Genomic DNA, 26,660 nt, shown 5'->3' with positions numbered 1-26,660 from the left:
ATGTATGATACTGCTCTCTCATTCCTCTCTGGCTATTTCCAGAGCCAGCCTCAGACGGGGGTCTCATCCATATGTAAATATCAGAGGTGGCGCTCCACTAACCCACCAATGGTTATTATATCTGTCTGACCACGCTGGCAGCCCCGCCCCCTCTCCTGTCGAGTTCTGCTCCACATCCCATGGCAACATGGCTGCCAGTCACCTCCCTCCTTGCAATGCTTTCTTGTATGTAACCTGTGCAGTGGCGTGTGTGTGTGTGTGTGTCTGGGAGACAAGGCATTAGCCCAGTAGACCATGCTAATATGCCCCCGTGACTCTTCACACGTGTCAGTTCACTCTAAAACTCAGGCAGGCACAAAACAATGCACACACACACACTTTATTCCCTACCACTCTCTCCTCTATCTCTCTCTCTTTCTCTCTGTCTCCCTCCCTTCCTCACTCACTCTCTCCCTCTCCAGGTACAGTAGATAGTATCTAGTATCTATCTACATTGTAATATTCTACCTCTCTCTCTCCTTTCTCCCTCACTGCAGTGGACGGCTGTATAGACTGGTTGGTGGACCTGAAACGGTACCGTGTCCTGGCAGGGGAGCCAGTACGGGTGAAGTGTGCTCTGTTCTACAGTTACATCAGGACCAATTACTCAATGGCCCAGAATGCCAAGCTGCGGCTCATCTGGTACCGGAACAAGGGCGACTCGGAGGAGCCAATCATCTTCTCCGGCCACCGGCTGAGCAAGGAGGATGACTCGATCTGGTTCCGCTCCGCTGAGCTGGAAGACAACGGCTTCTACACCTGCGTTCTCCGGTGAGATGGCGGGGGGTGGGGAGGCTGGGGGGGTAGAGGGAGAGATAGAAGTAGAAAAGGAGGGAGGAAGGAAGGAGTGCAGGTGTGTGTGTCTGAAAAACACATGTTTGGTAGGATGGGAGGGGTGGGATCAGAGAGTAGTTGCCCTGAGTTTGAATGTGTGAACCCATCAGAACAACTATTTGCGTATTAGGAGAGAGGACAGGGTGTGCTTAATGTGATTTCATCCTGCCAACACTTGTTCAGTGCAGTTCTTGTCCATATCTGTACGTTGTTTGATTTGATCTGGGCCCTTCTACTTCCCAAATCCACAGAGTTTACAGCGTCAGGAAGTTAGTTGCCCTTTTGGGGATTGTTCATGTTAGGATTCTCATAGGTTAGTATCAAGGTCAGGTGCATTGTGGGTAGAATTGTTTTTAACTATCATTGTTATATTTCACAACATATATCAGAACTGTTGTTTATGTAGTTCAATCATGTTGGATAGATCAGAGATATGTATGGCTACAGTAGGTCATGCGTCCAACCGTAAAGAGGCTAGTCATGCCCTGGGATTGGGAGTCTGTGGGGACAGATTGTTAGGCAAACAGTAGTACGTCCAGTTTACGTCCAGTTTACCGTTTATGTGCTTTGAAGCATGCGCTCAAGGCGGAAGAAGCATTTGGCTTCTCAGAAATGGCTGGCTTCTCATTCGCTCAGAAGCTATGTATCATAGTACAGTATACTCAGCCCTTTGTTTTAGGTGCAAACGGTCTGATATTTCACATTTCACATAGAACAGCATAACACAATCTGCTTCGCATTGCCACTTTGCAAGCCAAATACTGACTGATGCACCTTGCCAGACAACCGAGGAGAGTGATTTGTGTGGTTTTAGAAAGTGCTGATAACTAACTGTTAGTCCATAGTGGTAAACAACAAGTCCTAGTAACCATGGCAGCTGAGAAATACGACTTGGTTAAGATTACCTTGCAAGCCATGAATGATATTGTCTGCTGTACAACATATCAACTCACCAGCTGTCCAAACGAATTGCCAAGAAACTTATGCTAATCAACTATCGCAAATAAATATTAAGTTTGTCTGATACTTGGCTGCCCGGAAGTTTAACTTGTTTTGGGTCAGTGATATAAGGATACCAATAATCAGAGGCGACAAATGTCAGAGATGGTGGTGGTGCTGTCCTAAATGTCTACATTGTTTGCTTCCACTGCTTCATTGGCTGCGGTTACATGATGGCTTTTCATTCGGAATGAAAGTTTTTTCCTGCGAGTTTACATGGGAAATTGTCATTCCGAATTAGGGTTTACATGGGAGACACTTTTAATCGCATTTATTTGGGTCCGCGTAAGGTTTGGGGCTGGGAAGGCTTGGACAGGGGTTTACGTTTACCAGAAGAAAACAGTCCTCGTTCCGGATAGCAGCAAGATGGTTGACCACATTATTAATGCCTTTTTTGGACTAATTTTGCTTCTGTTCGTGAAGCAGCAGTACAACCAAAACCTTTTACTGCTAAGGCCTCCCCTTCGTCTGCTGAGGAGGAGAAGGGATTGTGACTGGACCTGCTAACGGTAGACCCGCATTTACCACTCATCTCGGGGGCATCACTGTACCCCTACTAACACAATCAGGTTGCAGCAATGTTGCAGAAACGTGCAATTTAGACTTTTGTATGGTCCACTCAACGTCAAGTTAAACGTGCATGCAACGCAAACGCGGTATCTGCACACAAGTTGCTGCAACGTGCAGGTCCAACGTGTCTGCAACGTGCCTGCAATGTGTACACAACGTTGTGATTTCCGCGATGATTTCGATGTATATTGCTGCAACGTTGTATACACGTTTATATATTACTTTGTTACGTTGCTGCAACGTGGTCTACACTTCCGTTGGCTACATTTATAATTTGCATTACAAAACAAATCAGCTCCTTGCACAAGCTCCACTACTTCCTGAAACTCTACAGGCATATTTCTTTACCGTCCTATACTATTGGATAGCAATAGCGATGAATCCGGTGTGCAGCACACCTGATCAATCACTTCCATCCACTAGTATAGGACAGGAAAGAAATACGCCTGTAGAGTGTCAGGAAGTAGTGGAGCTTGTGCAAGGAGCCTATTAATGTCATAGTCAATGCAGCAAGCAAAATTATGGTACAAAAGTTATGACACAACACCATTCAGTCAAGAACAATTTATTTTATTAAAAAAGTACACAATGTCTGGCCTGCAACATGATAAACAAGTTTAAAAACAAAAAGGATTTAAAAAAAATAAATACAAAAAGTTATTTACAAAAAAAGTTATTTAAAAAAAAAAAAGGCAGGCTGTGCTCAGATGGGGGGGGGGGGCTGTGCTCAGATGGGCTGCGGGTGGGCGTCAGATGGGCTTGGGGGCAGCTAGGAAGGGAAGTCTTCCTCATCAGAATGCTGGGGAGTGCTCAGATGGACTGTTCTTGGATGGGCTGTGCTCAGGCGGACTTCTGCAGATACCTAAAGACACAATGAAATGGCCGTAAATACACAACGCACATACATGCACAAAAAAGTGGTACACAATCTTTGGAACCATGCAGTGTCACTGGGTAGGAGAAACCAAAAAAAAAGACATCACTTACCCTTCTGCATTTAGCAGGGGCATGTTTCAATGTCTCCTGCAGCTGGGCGGCCACCTACGCCATCATAGCCTTTGGCATGGAGACCATCACTGCACCTTTAAGTTATCAAGAAAGGTAATGGTTTCAATTCACATCGGTCATGGAACAAAGACGATGTATTAAAAAATATTCAAAATATGAACCATTTCTTACGTGTTAGAACATTGAAGAGTGTCATACTCTTCAGTGGCTTCTTCCCCTTCTTCCCGTGCACACTGTAGGCGCTCCACACCGCATGTGTGGCTACAGCTGACAGCACCCGCCGGACTGTGTCCGCCAAGTCTCTGCCACCAATGGCACCTAGGTATTGTGTCTGCAAAACAAAGACAGTCATTTACTGTACCCTTACCTGCACTGCAAAAATAAGACAAAGTTCCGCCCTGCAGACACTCACCATCTTCCTCTGATGTTCCCGGTCCTTCAACCTGGCCTCACAGACCTGCAGCTCCTCGTCCGTTTGGGCAGGGTTCAGTACATCCAGCACTTCTCCCTGGGCTCCAGACTCCACAGGCCGCGTGCTCTGGGCCAGTTCCCTCACAGTCCGTGCAAGCTCACGGAGTTGCTCCCGCATCTCTGAGAACTGCTGATGTACAGACCTCTGGAAATCTAGATAAACACAGATGTGGCTATAAGTAAATTGACATAAAACTAAATGAAACTCAAAATATATCCCTGCATGCAACATGAAGTAGTCCCATACCAGCATCTGCAGAGCAGCATCGATTAGGTAGAGGGGTACATGGAGTCAATGGTGCTGGAGCCGTTTTATTGGGCAATCACGGCATCACAGACCTAACTGAAAAACAAAAGGGATAAAGGAAAGGGATTAGCAGGAAACTGTATGGTGTTGGCAGCATGCTTTGGCTTCTGGCATTTGAAGGAAAATAAATTAAGACATTAACAGGTAGACATCAAAACACCACAGCAGTACATGCCACTCTTACCTGGTCTGGCTGGGGTGCTATACATGAAGCCTGGGCTCGCATGGTTTTCGCTCACAGGGGATGAGCTCGGAAAATCTGCAAGATGAGTAAATGGTATTCAATCTAAAAAAGCCAATCACAGAGCTAACTGAAAACCTAAAGGGATTAGCAGGAAACTTTATGGTGTTGGCTTTGGCTTCTGGCATTTGGAGGGAAACTAAATAAAGACAAGACAGGTAGACACCACAGCAGTACATGCCACTCTTACCTGGTCTGGCTGGGGTGCTGTATGATCTGGCTGGGGTGCTATACATGGGGCCTGGGCCCCGCTCGCCCACATGGGACAAGCTTGGAAAATCTGCAAGATGAGTAAAATGGTATTCAAAATAAATAAAAAATAGTCCAACTATCAGTGTGCAGTAGGCATAGACATTTCATTTCAACACAAACATGCATACCTGGATTGTACAGCACACGTGGATTGTACTGGACCGCTGGCAGAGGCCTTTCAACTCCGGCACCTGGCACCTGGTCTTTGGCCTGCATAGTGGGGACCAATGGCTGCCCGGGGCTTGGAATATGTAGTGGAATATCAGTAAATTAGCTCAGATTATTCGATTTCAAAAGTACTACTCTTTTGGGACTGTTGAATGCACTTTAGTATATTACCTTCGTCACTGGAGTGATAGCGTGTGTTGCGCCGTCTCTTTCGAACGTCTTGGCACTCGTCCATTGACGACTGCTGCTCAAAGACTTTTGCCATGAGCCTGGCACCTTCGTAATGATCTGTGTGCATAAAGTACCATGATCAATACATTTCAGCCATCCTTTTTTCCTCAGAATAATGAGTCATGATCTTCCCCCCACCCCCATCAGTATTTTTTAATAGCTTAAAATGCAAACAGTACCAGTTGTGGACTTTGGGAAAACCCGGACTCTGTGGAGCGCCCAGCCAGGGTTAGGTTCCACACAGCTCTTTATCCGTTGGCTGACTCATTCATTGGCCAGGAACACATCTGCAACTGTGAGTGAAACCATTAGTAGCCGCTTCCCTGTACAATTGAAAAGTAGCACACCAAACACACAAACATGTTCTTACCCCATCCTTTTTGGAGAGCCAGGATACTGGGACAACCGACAGTGTCCTCCCCCAGAAACTCCACACTGCAATAGTCTGCCCAATAAACAAAAAAATATTAAGTTTATAAACACACAAGGACCCTATGGGAAAGTAGGCAGAGGGGAAGAAGCGACTAAAACAACAATTCAACAAGTCATTACAGCCGATAAGTAATTAGTGACACGCCACTATTCTATTCTTTTTTTTTGATTCTCTGCCGGCCCAGGACAGATGCGGTCAATGGCGGTCAATCATCAATCATCAGTGTGGGAAACATGAAGCTAGTTTAGGCATTAGCCACTGCAGTGCACAGAATAAATGTATAAGGCCTGTGAATCACGCGTTACTACTCGCAGTTTTAACAGGAACGCCTGTTTTTGACTCGAACTCCAACAATACACACCGATACTACTAATGTGGCAAACAAAGCTGCCTCCATCTTTGTTTCGAGCTATAACGCTATTGTCCATGGTAACCCGCTTACCTCGTGGGTGGCATTGTTCTCAGTCTCCCACTTTCCAGACAAATGGAAAATATATAAAGCATTATCTTGGCTTCGCCTTCACCTTTGCCTATGTAAAATTAGCCTAAGATTCGTGATGGCCTTAGAAAGCCTGACACGAGCGAGCTCCCAATGTGAGTCTCAAATTCAGCAGTCGAACAAACACATATTCACATTTCCCTCAGTCCAGCGGCCATTTTAGATTGCGTGGTAGCGTGGTAGCGTGGTAGCGTGCTAGCTAGCATTAGCTAACGTTAGCTAGCTATCATTAGGCTTCCAATTCCTGAACTTAGTTTAGCGTGCAGGTTATGAGTTACTTCTGTTTACTTAAATTATTACCGGTAAGTAAACAAATAAATAGCTAAACCAACAGTCAAATCAATGTAATTTCATGAGGAAAAAAACTCCGAGGTAACTGGTATAACTTACCAGAGATGAAGTGCGCACCACACTGTGGTGTTGTTGGTCCCCAATCTGTTCTCTTTATGGCTTTAAACCACAGCTTTCGACGGTTCCTCTGAAAAGGGGGACATCTCGAGGGGATGCTGAAGAATCTGAGGCCATCATCTTGTCCTTTTCTGTTTGTACAGTTCACAGCACAGCAGCTTTGAGGCATAATTAGCTACATGAAACGAGTAGCTAGCGAGTTCGTTCCTCATTCGCTCGTTCCTTTTTACCGAGAGGCTGCGTGCTCGCTCTGCTGTGACGTAGGCGGCGAACCCATCTATAGGGAGGGAAAGTAATCTCATCGCCCCCTAGTGGAAGCGTTCCATAATGCCGAGAGAATGAATGGGTTTTCTCGACACGTCTTTTGAAAAATGATATCTTGGTCGACACCGAAAAGTTAGACTTTTTTTTAATTAATGAAAAAGCATTCAATTTATAACAAACAGGGAAATATACAATCAATAACATTTCTAAGATGCGTTATTAACCTCAACATACAGTACAATATGAAGGATATAAGCGAAAATTTTAAAAAATTAAAAAAGACAGGAGCAGTTTGGCAAAGAATCCTGCCTACTTTAACTGTGAACCAGCAAGCAGTGATGTCACGGGATAGCCCGATAGCAATCCTAATGCTAGCCTAATAGGACTTTAATCCAACGTCACTGCAACGTTTATTTAATGACGTTGCAGGGACCCATATTGCAAATGTTTCTGCAACGTTGCAGAAAAGTCTAATTAGACTTAGGAGGGTAAAGTTATTTTCGACCTTAGATGGACGTTGTCACAACATCGCCTGATGGTAATGTTGCAACTTACCTAAGTACAACTTATGTGCAACGTTGCTGCAACCCACTGTGTTAGTAGGGACATCCCCCCGAGGTAAACACTCAGAGCAACAACACATTATTTTCTTTCCATTTAGGCTATTGTAGAAAATATAACTACAAAAGTGTAATTGCATCAAGGTCGTATGCATACATTAAACATAATTTTTTTTGATATAAGTTGCATAGAACAAGGCACAAATCCATCTTCTTGCGCGCTATGTACGTAGTCGCGCCAGAAGGGCAAGGAAACGAGTTTGCGCAGAAAGACCGGAATTAATTTTAATACAATTAAGCGTATACATGCTGCGAACAAATTATTTCAATCGGATTGAGAATCGGACTACACCAGCCCCGTACATCAGATTAGATTTTCAATCTCATTGGCCATTTTCATTTCGATTGAGGTGTTTACATGATCACTTTTGATAGGATTGGGCTTTCATTCCGAATGAAAAGGGAATTAAACTGTCCATGTAAACGCAGCCATTGACACAAAAGGATTAGTGGGGGAGAAAATGTTTACTGTGCGCTTGTTACTTTGGTCAACCCACAATATTAACTGTACAATGTCATGCCAATAACCAGGGTGGGAATTACACGACGGACTAGTCTGGGGCCTGTCTCGTTCGCAGTTGTTTCGCCGGTCTAGAGCGGAAGCGCAATGACGCATCGCATAATCTTCCGGTCTGGACCGGAAGAAGAACAGTTGTTGTAATGTTTTTACTGTAGGCTGCACATGGTGAAGTTTCGAGTAGATAACATTCGCGATGGCATCACCAGGCATAACACCGACAAAAATTGTAAAAGAAGATGCGAGGAGAACTACCGGTTAAGGAAAATAAAGCAAGTGGAAGTAGGAGGCAGGCTCTAAAGGCTTGAGCCGGACGAAGGGGCAGGCTTAAGGCAGTGAAGTAAATAGACACCAGGCTCTTCTCCCCGAGGAGAGATTGGTGACGTGAGGCTAACGACGCATGGCCATCGATGCCCCTCCCTCTGGCCACGATGCCCCGAAAATAATTCTACCCCCTGCGGCCACCATGGCTTTTGTAGCCCTGCTACCATCGAAATCTGTTCACCGAAATTAATTCAATTGACGCTACATTGATATCAATATAACGTTACACCGGTAGTATACAATGTAGCCTGCTAGTGGCTTGCGATGTGAAACTGGCACACGCAACCAGCTGCAAGGACTGTTGCTGCGTTGTGGTTCAATGAGCCCAAGCAAGCAAACAAGGTCTGAATTGACTGTATCAATAGCTAATCAATTATGACACGGTGTCTTAGCTATCTAGCCATTGCCCAACTATTCTTCCTTTTCAACAAAATAATTTCCAGAGCAGAGAAAGTCTCTCTTTGTGCCGGGTGATGGCTAACGTGATAGCTAGCTAGCTAACTCCACAGACTACAGACACAGCTTCAGTTCGCTAGCTAACGTTAGCTAATTTTACATTACTGCCAGGCAGCATCGTTAGGTACAGTAGATAACTGACTTATTGAGTGCTTAACTGAATCAAACCTTCCGTTTTTAATACCTGTGTAAGTTGACAGCCCTACTATCTTGCTAGTTAGCTAGCATACAGTAGCTAGATAGAATCCGATTACACTAGCTATTGATAGCTATTTAGCTACCATAATTACAGTAAGTTACACTTTATTAGTTTCTAGAATAATTCTGTGACTAAAGAGACTACAGCAACTGAAATGGATTGTGCTGCTAAGTGCATGGGTGACTGTCAGTCGGTTGCTAGAATATACTATAGTGCTACATAGCATTTCCAATGAAGGGGCATAATGCTCGCTCGGCTCCATATGATTCGACCAAGATTGCACAACTCAGGACAACATTATGGAGCCAGAGTGTATAACTTGTAATTTGCCTAGTTCTTAAATTCTAACCTGTCACCTAAGAAAGTAGCCTAAATAATGTCTTGCATTCTTTGTTTTACGTTCATTACTCACATTTAGGTTGCAAAATTAGGACATTATTCATAGGCATATTTAGGAAATTACACACAAAGCAGACATTAAAGGATTGCTCCTCAATATTACAATTCTGTAACTGTATGATTTCAAATTTTATTATTCCAAAATAAAGTCAGGTTGGGACTGTGATGTAACAGCATTGTCACGTTATTTACTTACATCGTAGTTACGTGTTTCAGCAGCAGTGACAGCAACATTGCCGTACAGTCTCCTTGAGTTAAGTTATTTTGTGACCATATAGGCATGGTGTCGACAACGTCGGCTTTTGGTACCGTCGCAATTTACCAAACTATGACCAATGTGTCACATCGGCTTTACTGTACGTACTGTGCTTGTAGGGATCATTTGATACAAGAAAGTGAATAAAGTAGCTTATTTATGTTTTTCATGGCATTCATGTTTATTATTTATTGGGCCTAGAGAAGTTATTATATCTTACTTGGGTGGTAAAAATTCAGTGGAACATTCAGTTAAAGGGATGACTGAACTCCTGCTTTAAAGTAATTGATTGGAAGGCTCCCAGTCCTCTTATTTCACCCAATGGCCTTTGTGCCTTGGCATATGGCCTTTGTGCCCTAAAAAATTTGGTGACACCGAAGGCCAAATGGCCTTGCCCCTGAAATGACGAAATTCCTACCCTGCCAATAACGCTATTTGAATTGGGGGAGAGAGAGAGGGAGAGCTAGAGAAAGAGAGAGAGAGAGAGAGAGAGGTAGAGACATCTCACAATCGCTCCTGTCAGGCTAAGGCTCCGTAATGAGGCGCCGTAATGAGGCTCTCCTGCTGCTCTCTCTCTCTCTCTCTCTCTCTCTCTCAGACACACACACCTCTGTCTCTCTCCATCCCCCTCTCTGTCTCTCTGTCTCCCCTCCTCTCTTTTTCTTTTTCTCCCTCCCTTTCTCCCCCTCTCTCTCTCTCTCTCTAGGAGAGGTTGACAGTATAATTACAACCCATCTCTGTCAATCTCCCTGGCCCCTTATTATCACCCTTACCATCCTCTCCTACTGGACACACACACACACACATACAAAACACGCGCACACACACACACACACACACACACACACACACACACACTCACTTACACGCACGCACACACACACACACACACACACACACACACACACACACACACACACACACACACACACACACACACACAGCAAACTGGGTATTTATAGAAGCTAGCTATATACAGACCACAGGAAACAACACAGGCATATGTTTCCAGTTCAGTAGTCCATACTTCCTGTATGTTGCTGTAGGTCATATGGTGACTGTCTGATTGAATCTGAACAACCCCAGGATCACATTAACTGTGTGTGAAAGACAACAAAGGTGACAGTGAGGAAGAGCGATGCTTTACATCCCTCCATCCCATCTCTTCCTCCTCTCCATCCCCCCCCCCCCCCACTCCTTCCCTCCTCTCCTCCTCACCTCCTCTCCCTTCCCATTGGGTCAGCAGCAGGTCTGAATGATATGACACTGCTATACTGAAGCACCATCAGAGAGAGAGAATGTAAAAGAAAGAGCGAAAGAAAGGTCAAAGAGGAATAATTGAGGGAAACAAAGATATATAAAGAGAGAGCGAGAGACAGAAAGAGAGAAATAGAGAGAGAGAGAGAGAGATAGAGAGAGAGCAGAGCTTCTGGTGCAAGGTATTTAGAGGAACGCCTCTCAGAGTCAATTGTTGTAAAATAACATTGGGGTAGACTTGCTGTGTGTGTATGCGTTTGTGTGTGTGTGTTTGTGTGATGGCAGGGTGCTGGAATGGAGAAATCCATTTTCTCAGAAGGTCTGCTGGCCCTGTGGGGGGGAGGGGTGGAGTGTCTGTCCCATACCCTCTACACACACACACACACACACACACACACATACACACACACAACCCTTAGGCAGCAGTAGTAGTACAAGGCGATGCCTACTGTTTTATGAGAACGTGTATTTAGTAACTAATCAGGCCTGAACTCCCACCAGCTTGATACACACACACACACGCACGCACACACACACACACTATGGGGTGTGATTCGTGCCAGCGTAACAAACACTCAGTGCTTTCGTCGCCTGCATTGCGTGTATAAAGGTACTTTGGCGAGCTGATTAATAGGCGTGCATATACGCACGCGTTACGAGTCGCTCGCATTCTCAGAGTGTGATGTGTAAAAAGTGCCGTGCCACTTTTGCGCACATGCATGTAACGTTTGCACGCTCGTGTTAAGTCAGCGGGCACTAGAAGCTGCGAGCGGGGCTCATTTATCCATATTGAATAAAAATTAAGAATATTTATTTGCACTCAATCAAATTCCAGGACCCTCCTTGCATAACTTTTCCTAGATATGTGTCGTTTTATCTCCACTATCGCTACATTTTCAAATAAGAGCGCGCATCATCAACTAGCTGTAGCATAGGGGTGCTAAGGATCAGCACCAAAACACGTAGGCTATAATAGTATAAGAATGTATTTTGTATTTTGACATACAGTAGGCTATGGCGCAAAAGGGATTGTGAGTGTAGGCTACACTAATTAGCCTACAATCCACTAGGATGGGCTCCATTGCCTAATGATTATCAATCCCAGCTGTGCGTAATTATGCGTCCTGTGTAGCCTATAAATTGACCTTGCTTTTCATTGTAAAATATTATGCTAGATGTGCTTCAGTTTTAGGAGTCAAACCATGGCATGCCAGCCTTAACACGTGCGGGGGTTTAAACGTCTGTTGCGTACGTTGGCATGGCACGTTCCACACGTCACACTATAATATTAGCAAACCACACAAACGTGTGTCTATACGCACGCTTATTCGTTTGATCAAACTATAAGGTGTAGTGTTAGGTGTCAGGTATTTGATGCACATATTAGGAGTGACGTGTCAAAAGTGCCGTGCCAACGTTCAAAACATAGAACACGCGTGCACACGCCTTTACATGTTAACTGCGAGCACTAGAAGCACCGAGTGGTGGTAATTTGAACACAAGTGAATCAAAATGATAATTGTTTGCACTCGATCAAATTCAAGGACCCTCCTTTCATTACTTTTCCTAGATATCAGGTTTTTATCACATGTTTACATTTCGGCCTTTTGTCTAGACTGCAGTGCTCTTTTCTGTCAGCAGATGTCGCAGGCGGGTGATTTATATTTATATTTGTAGCATAATGTAGGCTATGTGTTATAATTATGTGCAAAATGATGACAATCACCTAAATCAAAAACAATGAAGCACATGTATTGCTATAGTTCGTTACCAAATGTTAGGCTTGTAAGACTCAAACTTAATCATTATTAATTCCGCTATTCCTTAATATCAGAATAGATATCTGTCTCACTCGCTCTCGGAGCAGGTATTGCGCAACACAAAGCAGGTATTGCGCAACATAGCCACGTGCGCCAGGAGACCCGCTCTGAGAGACAGAGAGAATGAGACAGTCTTTTTCTGTGAGGGAGGAAACACAAGCAATATTTTCAATCATGCTTTCCATTGATGAATCACGAATAATGTATATAAACAGTGCAAATAAAAATAAATCGAAATAATAGGCCTATTGTGCAAAAGAAATAGCCAAACGAATTGTAGGCTACATTTGAAAGTGTTCAGCCTGGTGTAGGCTGGCCTATAGGCAAAAAAATGAATGCATTGATACTGCAAAATGGTTTCATTTGAGCTGAACACTACACAACTGATTTAATAATTTCTATAATATCAGGTGATTGCTTTGAATGTTACAAATTAGTTGAAACAGTGGCAGCGATTTGCAACCTGGTAGCCTACAGTCTGGGGAAGCGTTGGGCCTTCCCGCGCCACCACAGAAGTGGGTCTTCGCTCGCTCCAGCTCATCTTGAGTTGACGGCATAGTCCTCCTCCCCAAAGAAAGACCTGTAGGCCTATTGTTTATTTCGATTCATTTTTATTTGCAGTTTTACATTATTCTATATGTTTTTTTGTGGACCAATATTTGAATAAAATTTGGCTTCAAAACGACATCTGGTAATTTACCTACATTTGATTTATTTTATTTAGAAATAGATAGCCCTCTATTGACAAGAAACACGTGTATCTGAACATTTGTTTTAAATTGCGAAGAAAGAGTCATTCAGATATTAGGCTTTATTAAAAACAAGTTGCTTAACATGTGCGAATTCCATTTATTGAGAATGCATTACCAATTGGCAAGGACGAGATTAGAACCGGCTATGATTTAAAGGCAACTGACCTTACACGTGTGGCCGCTAACACGTCTGCTGCGTTAGCAAGGCACTGGCACGTTTGACACGTCGCTATGCAATTTCTGCACACATTACAAGACGTACGTACGTACGTACATCTATGATTTTACCAAACTGTCATGTGTAGTGTTGGTGTCGCATATGTGAGGCGCATCTAACCTGTAGTGTTGCCGTCACGCACACGATGCGCAATAAGTGTAAACAACATGTGCACAGCGTCTGCGTTACAGGTAGGCTACGTTACAGCTATGAGACGTCTGTCTCTCCATTGTTTGTCAATGGAAATTATACACGTGCGTTTAGACGTTTGATGTCATCGCGTCTTCTTAAGTAGGCGCAAGTCAAGCGTTTCAGTATGGTGTGCTGGCACTAATCACACCCCATACACACACACACACACACACACGCACGCACACACACACACACACACACACCACCACCAGCGTGATACATGTTCAGCGACTGCCAAAATGTTTATACAGTCTGCTCAGTTCATGCATAGCGTGACACTGTACATCTCTTTATTCTCTCCATTCCTGCTCTCCTCCCTATGTAAGCCTGATAGAGAGAGAGAGAGAGAGAGACAGATAGAGACAGAGAGAGAGAGAGAGAGAGATGTCATGCATCTGCTGTGAACAATAGCTCAGTGGTTATCTGTGTTCCCCAACTTCACACCAGTACAGATAATATACATGTTCCAGCTGTCTGACTGAAGAACATCAAACTCTTGTAGAGTATATCTGCTACAGTCATTATAACAGAGTCATTACACTCCTCTCTGTCTTCTATCCTCTCTCCCTCTTCTCCTGTCCTCTCTCCTCTCCTCTCTCCCATCCTTGCAACTCCTCTCTCCCATCCTCTCCTCTCTCCTCTCCTCCCTCCCATCCTCATCTCTCCTCTCTCCCATCCTCTCTCTCCTCTCCGCCATCCTCTCCTCTCTCCCATCCTCCCATCATCTCAACTCTCTCCCATCCTCTCTCTCCTCTCCTCTCTGCCATCCTCTCTCCTCTCCTCCCTCCCATCCTCCCATCATCTCCTCTCTCCCATCCTCTCTCTCCTCTCCTCTCTCCCATCATCTCCTCTCATCTCTCTCCTTTCCTCTCCTCTCTTATCTGGCCAGCTCTGCTCTGTCTCCTAGGTCTTCCAGTAATCTGCACCACCTGCCTCTTACTCCTCACACAAGATATCATTCACCTCCTCCCTCTCTTCTCCTCCCCACTCCTCTCCTCCTCCCTCTCTTCTCCTCCCCACTCCTCTCCTTCCCCCTCTCTCTCTCCGCTCCTCTGAGCCTCTTTGTAAGGGGCTGGTTGGCTAGCTGACCCAAACGCAGGACCGCGGACACAGATGGACAGTTCCAAGCCCAGCGGGCGGTTTAATACGAAAGTCGGAGGTACAGAGGGGCAAGGAAAAAGAGTAGTCAAGTTCAGGCAGGGGGTCAATCGATCAACAAACAATGTCCAGAAAACGTAATCCAAGCCGTGGTCGAGGTCCGAGGAGGATGGGTCGGGGAAGCCGTGTTTCAGTCCAGGAAAGGGGCAGCAAACAAAACCGGAGTCTGGAGGAGGAGTGGAGAGTAGAATGAGCCACGGGGAAAAAAAACAACTATCAAAACTACTAGCACGGAGACCATATAAACCACTACTTGTCACAACGAATCATAGGGAAGAACTGGCGACGAACGTTGGGAAGACCGGGTTCTTATAGGGGAGGTGATTGGATGAGTGGTGGCAGCTGGTGAGCCGTGCCCTCGGAGCTGGTTAGCAGAACCGTGTTCAGGTGTGCGGGGGTGATCACGTCGGAGGGCTGAAGTGGAAGGCTGTGGCGCGCGCGCTGCGGGAACGGTGGTGGGAGCTGGAGAGCGCCCAGGCGGAGGCGGAGCCGTAACACTCTAACAGCCTTTGACCCTGGTCTCTTGCTCTGCCCATCCTTAAGCAGGCGTTGCCAAATATTAACCAGGAGCCCTGAGGCTAATGGGTCTGGGAGCAGAGAGAGGCCCCTGGGCATTGCTTGTTTTATACAACCACAAAGAGAGACCAGAGAGAGAGAGAGAGACCAAAGAGATACCAGAGAGACTAGGGTGAGACCAGACAGACTACCGAGAGACCAAAGAGAAACCAGAGAGAGACCAGATAGACTATTGAGAGACCAGAGAGACCAGAGAGAGAGAGTAACCACAGGGAGACGGGAGAGGAACCAGAGAGAGACTGAAGCGAGACCAGAGAGAGACCAGATAGACCTGAGTGACTAGAGCGGCCAAAGGGAGACCAGAGAGACTAGAGAGAGATCAGAGGGACTAGAGAGAGATCAGAGAGACCAGAGAGAGATCAGTGAGACAAGAGAGACTAGAGAGACACCAGAGTCTGGAGAGAGAGATCAGAGAGACCAGAGAGAGATCAGAGAGACTAGAGAGAGACCAGAGAGTCTAGAGAGAGATCAGAGAGACCAGAGAGACTAGAGAGAGACCAGAGAGTCTAGAGAGAGACCAGAGAGACCAGAGAGACTACAGAGAGACCAGAGAGACTAGAGAGAGATCAGAGAGACTACAGAGAGACCAGAGAGACTACAGAGAGACCAGAGAGACTACAGAGAGACCAGAGAGACCAGAGAGACTAGAGAGAGACCAGAGAGACTACAGCGAGACCAGAGAGACTACAGAGAGACTAGAGAGAGACCAGAGTCTAGAGAGAGCCTGGTGTTGAAGGAGACCACATCTAACTTGACCTCCTGATTGCTCCTCATGCTGTAATATCTCAACAGTCATTATACCGTATATACACCTCTCCTCTCCTCTCCTCTCCTCTCCTCTCCTCTCCTCTCCTCTCCTCTCCTCTCCTCTCCTCTCCTCTCTCAACTCAAATACAAGTATAGCTTTATCTCAGCTTTATTTATTTCACTCTCTCTCCCTCCCTCCCTCTTTCTTTACTCTTCCTTTCTCAGTCTCCTTTCCCCCTCTGACCCTCTCCCTCTCTTTCTATCTTCTTCACTTCCTTATCTCCTGGTACTGCATTCACCCTCTCTCTCTCTCTCTCTCTCTCTCTCTCTCTCTCTCTCTCTCTCTCTCTCTCTCTCTCTCTCCCCCTCCTCTCATTCCAGCCCGCCTGCTGTAATGTGTCTGTTGCCCGTGTTCAGAGATGGGTTAATACTGCTGTGCTTGTAGAGGAATCACACAGCAATTTCTAGTTTTGCAATCTGGTCTTCTGAAGAGAGGCCGGCCGTAGACAGTCTGTTAGGATAGAAATCAATAGGAGACTGAAAAGTCATTAAAGTCCCAGTTAACCAAAATCAGAGATTTGCTTGAAAACACATTCTATGTGTTAGTGATGCATTGCTGATAACATGTAAAAATGGGATGAACCATGTGTAGTACTGAATTGTGAAGTTAGACCAGTTTTGTGTTTTTAACCAGTTTTGATTTCCGGATTTTCTGGGCGGGCTTAAAACGGGTACCGGATGACGTAGAGCGGTGTTCTTAGCATATCCCCGCCCTAACACTATATAAAGCTAGAACGGATTTGAATCTCCGGTTTTCCTGCTCAATCTTGAGTCTAGAATTAGCTAGTTTTAACCAACAGTCTAGAATTAGCTAGTTTTTCTTAGTTAGCAATGCCTATGCATAAATCTAAACGAAAATGCATCCTTCCTGGATGCCAGCAGGAATGGGATGATAAGGTCTGCTTCTTTCACTCCCGAGTAAAGCTGAAATGAGAAGCAAATGGTTAGCATTTTTGAAGAGCCATGGTGTTACAGAGTCTGTCACCGCTAGCGCCCGCCTCTGCAGCAAACATTTCACTCCCGAAAGCTTCTGCAATTATAATATGAGGCTTTTGGGTTTCACAGACTCACGACTGGTCCTGGTGAATTCGGCGGAGCCAACCATCTCCCTCCCCAGCCTCCATTCTCCTGTCGCATCAACCTTTGGTGCCGACACCGCTGCCTTGTGTGCTTATAGCTTATTAACGTTATAACGTTAGCTAGGTAACGTAAGCAATAGGAAAATACACTGCTATTAATATACAAAATATGTCTTGACATGTATGTGGTAATGTCAGCTATGATGAATTATGTAATCTTAGGAGGAATTATAGCTAACATTAGCTATGTAGCTTGCAGATGGGAGTGTGTATATAACCTTAGTCTAGCTAACATAGCTAGCAGCACCGACCAGGCGACCACCCACCAAATAACGTTACGGATGATATATTATGACTATAAGCGTTAACTATACAGAAACTGCCTGCCATATTTGTGGCACCTGATGTGCGTATGGGTTCACCGGTAATGGTTACAGTATATTTCTCCAGCGGGAGACCGGGAGGTGGGAGCGAGGGGGATGTTTAGGAGACCGGGAGGTGGGAGCGAGGGGGATGGTTAGGAGACCGGAGCGAGGGGGATGTTTAGGAGACCGGGAGGTGGGAGCGAGGGGGATGGTTAGGAGACCGGAGCGAGGGGGATGGTTAGGAGACCGGGAGACCGGAGCGAGGGGGATGGTTAGGTAGACCAGCGGGAGACCGGGAGCGAGGGGGATGGTTAGGTAGACCAGCTGCAGCTGGAGAAAGACGCACCCTCTCCCAGCGAAGCGGTGCTCGGCGGCTACTGGCTGAACATTACAGTTCTGTTGGATATGTTGCGGGAAAGTTGAAGCCGAGTGCTCGTTATTCTCACACATAACATTGCCAACGAGAGTGGATGAGTCTGTCCCGATTATCAACTCCGGTAGTACGCTTCTTCGCGCTATCAGCGCTGTTCAAGCCAGTGACTAAAAGGTACATTTTAAACAACTTTTTCCATTGATCCCAAGGGACGACAGGATCGCCTGGGAGGGATAGTAATGGGTCCGGAGGTGGCAGGGAGAAAATAGGGACAGACTCATACATTCCTCGTTGCCTGTTTTTGTATTTTGCATCTAAGGGCAGTAACACTGACGCGTTGGTATAGAGTAGCTACAGTTTTACCTGTGTTTGTCAGGAGGTAGGTTAGGATGAAGCATCTGTGCGTTTGATTCATTAGACAAGTGTAATTTCAACTCCTCTCTCCTGTTTTCACAAAGCTGTGCCTTCCTACCACAAAAGAGACGGCGTGCCAGTGTGACTATGCAGACCAGAGAACGGTACTATTTGACAGGTTCTTCCCTCCTCACCCCCTCCCCACGCAATTGGGTGTGGCTTCGGTGCCTTCAGCAGACACGCCCCCACGGTCTCAGACCAGAGAATGCTGCTGATTTTTAACCGATTTTGAAGCCTTATTTTATATACTTAGCGACATTTTTAATCACTCAGATTTGGCTGGGTGGTTAATGACATGTTTTCCTGTGGTGTGTGAAGCTCATAACAAAAAATTGAACTGGGTTAACCTGGACTTTAAAGAGAGATGACAACAGGGGTGTCTGCTGAAAAACGGTTCCAGACACACTCAACACACAGAACACAGAGGACACGCACCCCCCATCCTCACACACACACACTCACACACAAGCAGAATGCACACTCACACACAGAACACACACTAGGATAAGGAACACGGTTTCAGAGAACACACAGTACATGCTGATCGTAGTGGGGGAACCACCAAATATGAGTGAGGCGAGCAGCATCGACTCAGGACTCCTGCTCTACTAGCACCCCCCGCTGGACTGACAGACCCTCCTCCAGGGTGTGTGTGTGTGTGTGTGTGTGTGTGTGTGTGTGTGTGTGTGTGTGAATGGGAGACAGAGGGAGACGGACAGAGAGAAAGACAAGTGCATAGTCGGCACATTTCCTCCTGAGTGCTCATCTCTTTGATGCGGCGATGCCTTGTGCTGTTGCCGTGCACGGTTGCCTAGCACAGCCGCTCCCCCCGGGAGGTCATGGATTAACCCTTCACTCTTCTTTAACCTTGAACATGAAACACTCACTCTGATCCAGGCTAAACAGGCACGCGTGCGGGCGGAGGCACACACACACACACACGCGCACACACACACACACACACACACACACGCGCACACACACACACACACACACACACACACGCGTGCGTGACCTGATGACTCAACAGTAAATAAAGTACATGTGAGCAGGACTGAATCTGTCTCACTGTGATCTGCCTGCTGTTCTCTGCTTGTACTGACTGGAGTGATTAACCAGAGTGTGTTAATGTGTGTGTGTGTGTGTGTGTGTGTGTGTGTGTGTGTGTGTGTGTGTGTGTGTGTGTGTGTGTGTGTGTGTGTGTGTGTGTGTGTGTGCGTGTGTGCAGGGGTGTTGGAACTTGGGGCGTTGGGTCCATACATGTCTGGGTGGATGATTTAGGGCCCCCAGGCTGGGAGGGGCCCATACATGTCTGGGTGGATGGGGCTTTCATTGCACACGTCGCTGTGTTATTTATATTAAGGACATTATTGTAAAATTAATAAAATCTTTAATGAGAACTCTAATTGACATAATTAAACAAATCTATCTTTCCGCTTGTACCCCTCTCCGTATGTGTGCCTTTATACACAGTAGTGTGTGTGTGTGTGTGTGTGTGTGTGTGTGTGTGTGTGCGGCGTTTGCGTGTGTGTGTAGCATGTTTGGTGATGATGCCATTTTCGCTAAGCAGACGCTTTTTTATCCTTTATTTAATCAGGAGGGTCCCATTGAGATGTGAGATCACTTCAGGATCAAGTGAGACAACAGCTGCAACAAAATATACAGTTCATCACATAAAACATAACCACATAGAGTAACCAGCATGTTAAAAGTGTATACTAAAGCATTATGGAACGAGAAGCAGTGGGATGTCACGGATATCGCCACGGCTAGCGGGAGTGGTTAGGCACAACACGCAGCGGAGTGCCGTTACACCCCGCTAGCCGTGGCAATACTGTATCCGTGACATCCCACGGCTTCGAGTTCCATAATGCTTTTATACAACAGTTGCCACATTTATCCGTCAATATTTCAAAAAGAAAGACAATACAAACTTTAAAATGTATTTTTAATGGAACTATTTGTTAATCATTTGCGGATACTTCCGCTGAAAAAGGGAACGTTGCCAGTCAACGACAATGCTACAGCACATCTTTGTAAACATTGATCTGGACACTGCCACGGCTACTAATAAGAGGTGGATTGATATTAAAAGATGTGCGAACATTCCATTTTAGCGTGGGGATATCGTGGTTATCGCCACGGCTGGAATGCAAACTGACCAATAGAGATAATGGACCGGATCGATACCGTTGTATAAAGTCCAATACAGTACATCATACAAAACACAAAAAGAACGTTGTAGCCTTCATGGTAAATAAAAGTACATGACTGAGGTTAGTACAGATGTTTTTCAATGGAGACCCATTCTTCAGAAAACAACGACACTCTTCCTACATGGAGTTCTGTAATGAGTATTTAAATTCACTAAGTGAGACCTGGGTGTCTAAGTGGGTGAGGTCTTGTAGTCCATTCCCTGCTAAGGTGCAAAGTGAGAGAAGGCTGTCTTCCCCAGAGAGAGCTACTATAGATCTTTCAGACCAGGTTCTCTCCAGGAAGAGCTACTGTAGGTGTTTCAGACCTGAGTCTCTCCAGAGAGAGTTATACTATAGATGCTTCAGACCAGTCTCTCCAGAGAGAGACACACACACACACACACACCACCTGCCCTCCTAGGTCAGGTGGTGAGATGACCTCAGGGAGGCTCTCCAGTTCCTCCGAGATGGAGCAGAGTACCTACCACTGAGATCCACTACAGAGAAGAGAGAGGGGGGAGAGAGGGAGAGGTACACACACACAGGGAGTGAAGGAGACAACATACCGGATGGTCCTTCTAGTCTTCATCAAGCCCACAGTCCCCAGGGAACACACACACACATGCACGCACACACACGTGCGCACACACACACACACACACACACTGACCTCTGCTGCTCACATGGCCAGCTTCCTGAAGATCGTGTGTGTATGTGTTTTGTGGTTTATGTGTATGTGTTTTCTGTGTATGTATGTTTTGTGTTGTCTTGTATGTATGTATGTATGTGTGTGTGTGTGTGTGTGTGTCTGTGTTTGTATGTATGTGTGTGTGTGCGTGTGTGTGTGTGCGTGCGTGCATGTGTATGTGTGTGTGTGTGTGTATGTGTGTATGCGTTTGGTTAGATTAATTGTGAAATTAATTCAGCTCACATTAGCAGTTGTAAACACCTCTGTGCAGTGTGCAGAAACATTTCACCTTTTATCAAGCGTGTGATCTGGTTAGGGGAGGTGAGGCTTAGCCTGTCCATACGCACACACACACACACACACACACACACACACACACACACACACACACACACACTAGGCCCCCTGACGTGTACGCATACAGTATTTAGATAGTGAAATGTGTGATGCTGCCATGTTGGATGTTGGCATGACACTCAGATGCTAGCTAGAGGAGGAGGAGGAGGAGGATGGGTGAGGGGGGGGTGGACTAGAGGAGGATGCTGGGTGAGGCTGGGGGGGGGGGGGGGTGGACTAGAGGAGGGTGCTGGGTGAGGCTGGGGGGGGGGTGGACTAGAGGAGGATGCTGGGTGAGGCTGGGGGGGGGGGTGGACTAGAGGAGGGTGCTGGGTGAGGCTGGGGGGGGGGGGTGGACTAGAGGAGGGTCCTGGGTGAGGCTGGGGGGGGGGGGGGTGGACTAGAGGAGGGTGCTGGGTGAGGCTGGGGGGGGGGTGGACTAGAGGAGGGTGCTGGGTGAGGCTGGGGGGGGGGTGGACTAGAGGAGGGTGCTGGGTGAGGCTGGGGGGGGGGTGGACTAGAGGAGGGTGCTGGGTGAGGCGGGGGGGGGGGGGGTGGACTAGAGGAGGGTCCTGGGTGAGGCTGGGGGGGGGGGTGGACTAGAGGAGGGTGCTGGGTGAGGCTGGGGGGGGGGGGGTGGACTAGAGGAGGGTCCTGGGTGAGGCTGGGGGGGGGGGGGTGGACTAGAGGAGGGTGCTGGGTGAGGCTGGGGGGGGGGGGTGGACTAGAGGAGGGTGCTGGGTGAGGCTGGGGGGGGGGTGGACTAGAGGAGGGTGCTGGGGGGGGGGGGGGGTGGACTAGAGGAGGGTGCTGGGTGAGGCTGGGGGGGGGGCTGGACTAGAGGAGGGTGCTGGGTGAGGCTGGGGGGGGGGGGTGGACTAGAGGAGGATGCTGGGTGAGGTTTGGATCACTGACACACCATGTCCTTCACCACACCTCATGCATTTCCTGTGGCAGAGGATGCAACTGTGCGCGCGTGTGTGTGTTGTGTGACCTGATAACTGGTGACTGTTTTCCTGATTGAATGTTTCGCTGGTTGGCTGACTAGTTGACTGGTTTGCTGGTTGACTGGGTAGCTGGCTGGCTGGTTGAGTGGTTGGTTAGCTAGTAAGCATGTAACGGTAACCGCAGTATTTTTTGGTCACGCAGTAACCTTGGGACTGGCTCGGTTAAACCGTAGGCTAAACTCACTGTTCTCGACTGGTCAGATGCCTTAGTTATATCTTAGTATATATCTTAGTTATATCAAGCTAACTATTGGCATCGGTGTGCTTATCGGTGTCATATTTATTCAGTTTGAGTAATTTACGATCAAACTAGCTAACCACCTTTAGCTCAATTGGCTCAGTTGCTGGTTAACAATGAGAGGCGGAGTCCCAGCCCAGCTGATAACCCCTCGTTGCGGGTTGGGGGGATGCAACGGTCGTCTAGGATCCTGCCTCTCATCGCTAACCAGCAACTGGTCACATAGGGCGCATGTTCAATCCACACTAGTCACGTAGCTTTCTGTTGCCCTGGAGGTACACCCGTCTGTGAGCGCAACAGAGGATGCCTGGGATAATTCACTGACAATTTTTGCCTTTTCCTGCTCATAAAGATTTGGCACGATCTTCTCAGCAAAGTGGGTGTGCGACGGGATCTCGTAACGTGGCTCAAGCACATCCAGCATGTTTAAACCCCTCGTTTTGCACAACGGAATATGGCCTCATGTCTGCAGCTATAAACACCCCAATAATACCTTTTGTAATAGCTTTAGCCTGGTCGGATTCTTTAGCTAAGGGCTGCTTAAATGCCGTGGTGATGAGCGGTTGTTGAGCAGGAGGTTTTTCAAGCTCTTCAGCTCCTCCGCTAGCCATGACTACCGCTAGCTATGACTAGTGTGGATTGATCCTTTTTTGTTTTATTATTTGTTATAAACCTATCTGTGGACCACGTGCGTGCCGAACCTTAGAGATTTGGTCAGAACCATCTAGCCTAGAACTGTCTTGTCCTCCCATCGTTTCTTTCCATTCTCTCCTTCCTCATCTCTTCTTTCTCTTCCTCTTCTGTGTTTTTTTTTATTATTTTTTTTTAGACCTGTCACTTCTTTCATCCAGTCTCCTGTCGTAGAAGCGCAGCATCAGAGATCAGACCTGGGCTCTCTGCTCAGCCTCTTTCCCTCTCCTTCTCACTGCTCAACACACCATCTATACCCACAGACCTCCTCTATCACTGCTCAACACACCATCTATACCCAGACCTCCTCTATCACTGCTCAACACACCGTCTATACCCACAGACCTCCTCTATCACTGCTCAACACACCATCTATACCCACAGACCTCCTCTATCACTACTCAACACACCGTCTATACCTACCCACAGACCTCCTCTATCACTGCTCAACACACCATCTATACCCACAGACCTCCTCTATCACTGCTCAACACACCATCTATACCCACAGACCTCCTCTATCACTGCTCAACACACCATCTATACCCACAGACCTCCTCTATCACTACTGAATAGTGGTGCAACGGATCATTGTTGATCCATGATTGTAAGGAAAGCAGAAGCACTTTAAATTAAAATAAAAAAAACTGTACACATCAGAAGTGTTTAAAAAATGTACAAATCTTCTACAAATCTTCTTCCTCTATAAATTTAGTGTTTTAAAACTGTGTTTAATACCGTGATATACCGTACCGTGGACCTTGATACTGTGATATTACTGTACTGTGAGTTTTTGATACCGTTACATGCTTATTAGCTAGTTGACTGGCTGGTTTTATGACTGCTATGCTGACTGGTTGACTGGGTAGCTGGCTGGCCGGTTGAGTGGCAGGTTAGCGAGTTGACTGGCTGGTTTTATGACTGCTATGCTGACTGGTTGACTGGCTTGCTGGTTCATTGGTTGGCAGACTGGTTGACTGGATGGCTGGCTGGCTGGTTAGCTAGTTGACTGGCTGGCTGGTTGGTTTAATGACTGGTTGGCAGGCTGGGTGGCTGGCTGGTTAATTAATTGACTGGTTGGCGGGTTTAATGACTGGCTGGCTGACTGGTTGACTGGTTGGTTTGCAGATTGATTTGTTGACTGGGTGACTGGCTGGCATATTTACTGGCTGGCTGACTGGTTTTCTGGCTGGCTGGCTGACTGGTTCGTTCGCAGAATGATTTGTTGACTGGGTGGCTGGCTGGCTGACTGGCTTACTGGATGGCTGGCTTGCTGGTTGGTTGACTGGTTGTCAGGGTAGTTGACTGGGTGGCTTGCTGACTGGTTGACTGGTTGGTTTGCAGATTGATTTGTTGATTGGGTGGCTGGCTGGCTGGCTGGTTTAATGAGATGTTAATGTATTCTGATTACAGTATGGTTGTGTGACTTATGTTCTTTCAGGGAGAAGATGCGTGTTACATAGTTTACGTTGTGAATCTTGCCATTATTTCTTGCTAATTAGCTTCAGACAGCAGACAGGGCTGCCTTTATAGTTAGATGTCTTCTGTGCAATTAGTAATTAATTCCCAACAGCACTGGCACGTGTTCAACTGCTATGTATCTATGTGTTGTGGACAGTGGAATTCAAATTAGCTAACTAGCTGGTTAACTGCTTTGCTTCAATTTAAATGCAACAGGGGACCTCTGTTTTCAAGATTATTCCAAGTACACCATACTTTAATGGAAGGGGGATGCCACTGTGTCATGGCAAGTGTATTTGAATGTGCACTTTGCACTATTACATATAATGGTTAATGCATTGCTTTTGTTTAGTGAATCCCTTTTGAGAAATGCCTTAACATAGGTAATCCATTTTCTAAAGTGGCAATTTGTGCACTCTAAATGCATCAAAATGATGTTGCACACACACATGCACACACACACACACAAACTCCTACACACACACACACACACACACACACACACACACACACACACACACACTTAACACTCATACACACAAACTCAACACTCTCTCTCTCTCTCACACACACACACACACACACACACACACACTTAACACTCAAACACACACACTCAACATGCTCTCTCTCTCTCTCTCTCTCTCTCTCTCTCACACACACACACACACACACACACACACACACACACACACACACACACACACACACACACACCCACACACACACACACATACACACACACACACACACACACACACACACACACACACACACACACACACACACACACACACACACACAGCTACGCCACCAGCTACACCAACTACAAGTTAGCTATTTGGTGATGGAGCCGGACATTATTTTTACTAGTGGAGTGAGTTTCAACAATACAATTCAACTGGGTTACACCCCCCAAACTCACTCCATATACTATGCTATTGCCAGCTTTTCAGTTCAAGACTTCTTCTTTGTTTGGGTAGGTTGGTTGATTCGTCCTCTCCCTCCTGATGGGATATCCTTTTACCACCCCGTACCTGGGTGAGGGGGTCACACGTGCTATATATCCGGGCACATCTGCAGGAGCCATGTCACCGTTTCGTCATCCACGACCGTCAAGCCATGCATTCCGTTGGGTGTCCGATATGTCGGACAGTCCTGGATGATGTGGTCTGCGATTTGTTCCTTGGCGCCACTCTCGCACGCTGCACAGGATGCTAGGCACCATCTGTGCATTGATGAGCGGAAGCGTCCGATGCCGGTCCGGAGACGATTAAGCCTCACCCACGCCAGTCTGGGTAGGTCCATCCCAGTACGGGAAGGACCGGCGGCTGGGATGAAATCACAGAGTCTGGAGGTGTTCGCCTCCCACTCCGCACGCCAGGTGTAGTCCGTCCATCCTGCCTCACTGATGTTAAGATCTCTGCATTGCTGCAGGAGATCCCGTGCCCCAGACGCTGGGGAGGCTCTGTTGTTGCGGCAAGCCTGTTATGGAGCAGGAGGTTAGGCTCCACGGCCTGGCAGGCAAGACATGCTGTGG

General features: G+C 46.7%; 1 protein-coding gene across 1 annotated transcript in view; it reads left to right on the top strand.

The window, feature by feature from the left end:
* Window positions 1-26,660, top strand: part of il1rapl2 (interleukin 1 receptor accessory protein-like 2) — a gene marked incomplete at both ends in the record, with an annotated part of 278,776 nt that overhangs the window by 140,744 nt on the left and 111,372 nt on the right. The window contains one exon of the mRNA XM_084448392.1: window positions 537-810. Coding sequence (XP_084304518.1) covers window positions 537-810 — 274 coding nt within the window. The remainder of the gene's footprint in view (window positions 1-536; window positions 811-26,660) is intronic.

This window comes from Borostomias antarcticus (genome assembly GCF_949987555.1).
Source record: "Borostomias antarcticus genome assembly, chromosome: 14".
NCBI classification, from domain to species: domain Eukaryota; kingdom Metazoa; phylum Chordata; class Actinopteri; order Stomiiformes; family Stomiidae; genus Borostomias; species Borostomias antarcticus.
This window is presented reverse-complemented; position numbering and strand designations above follow the sequence as displayed.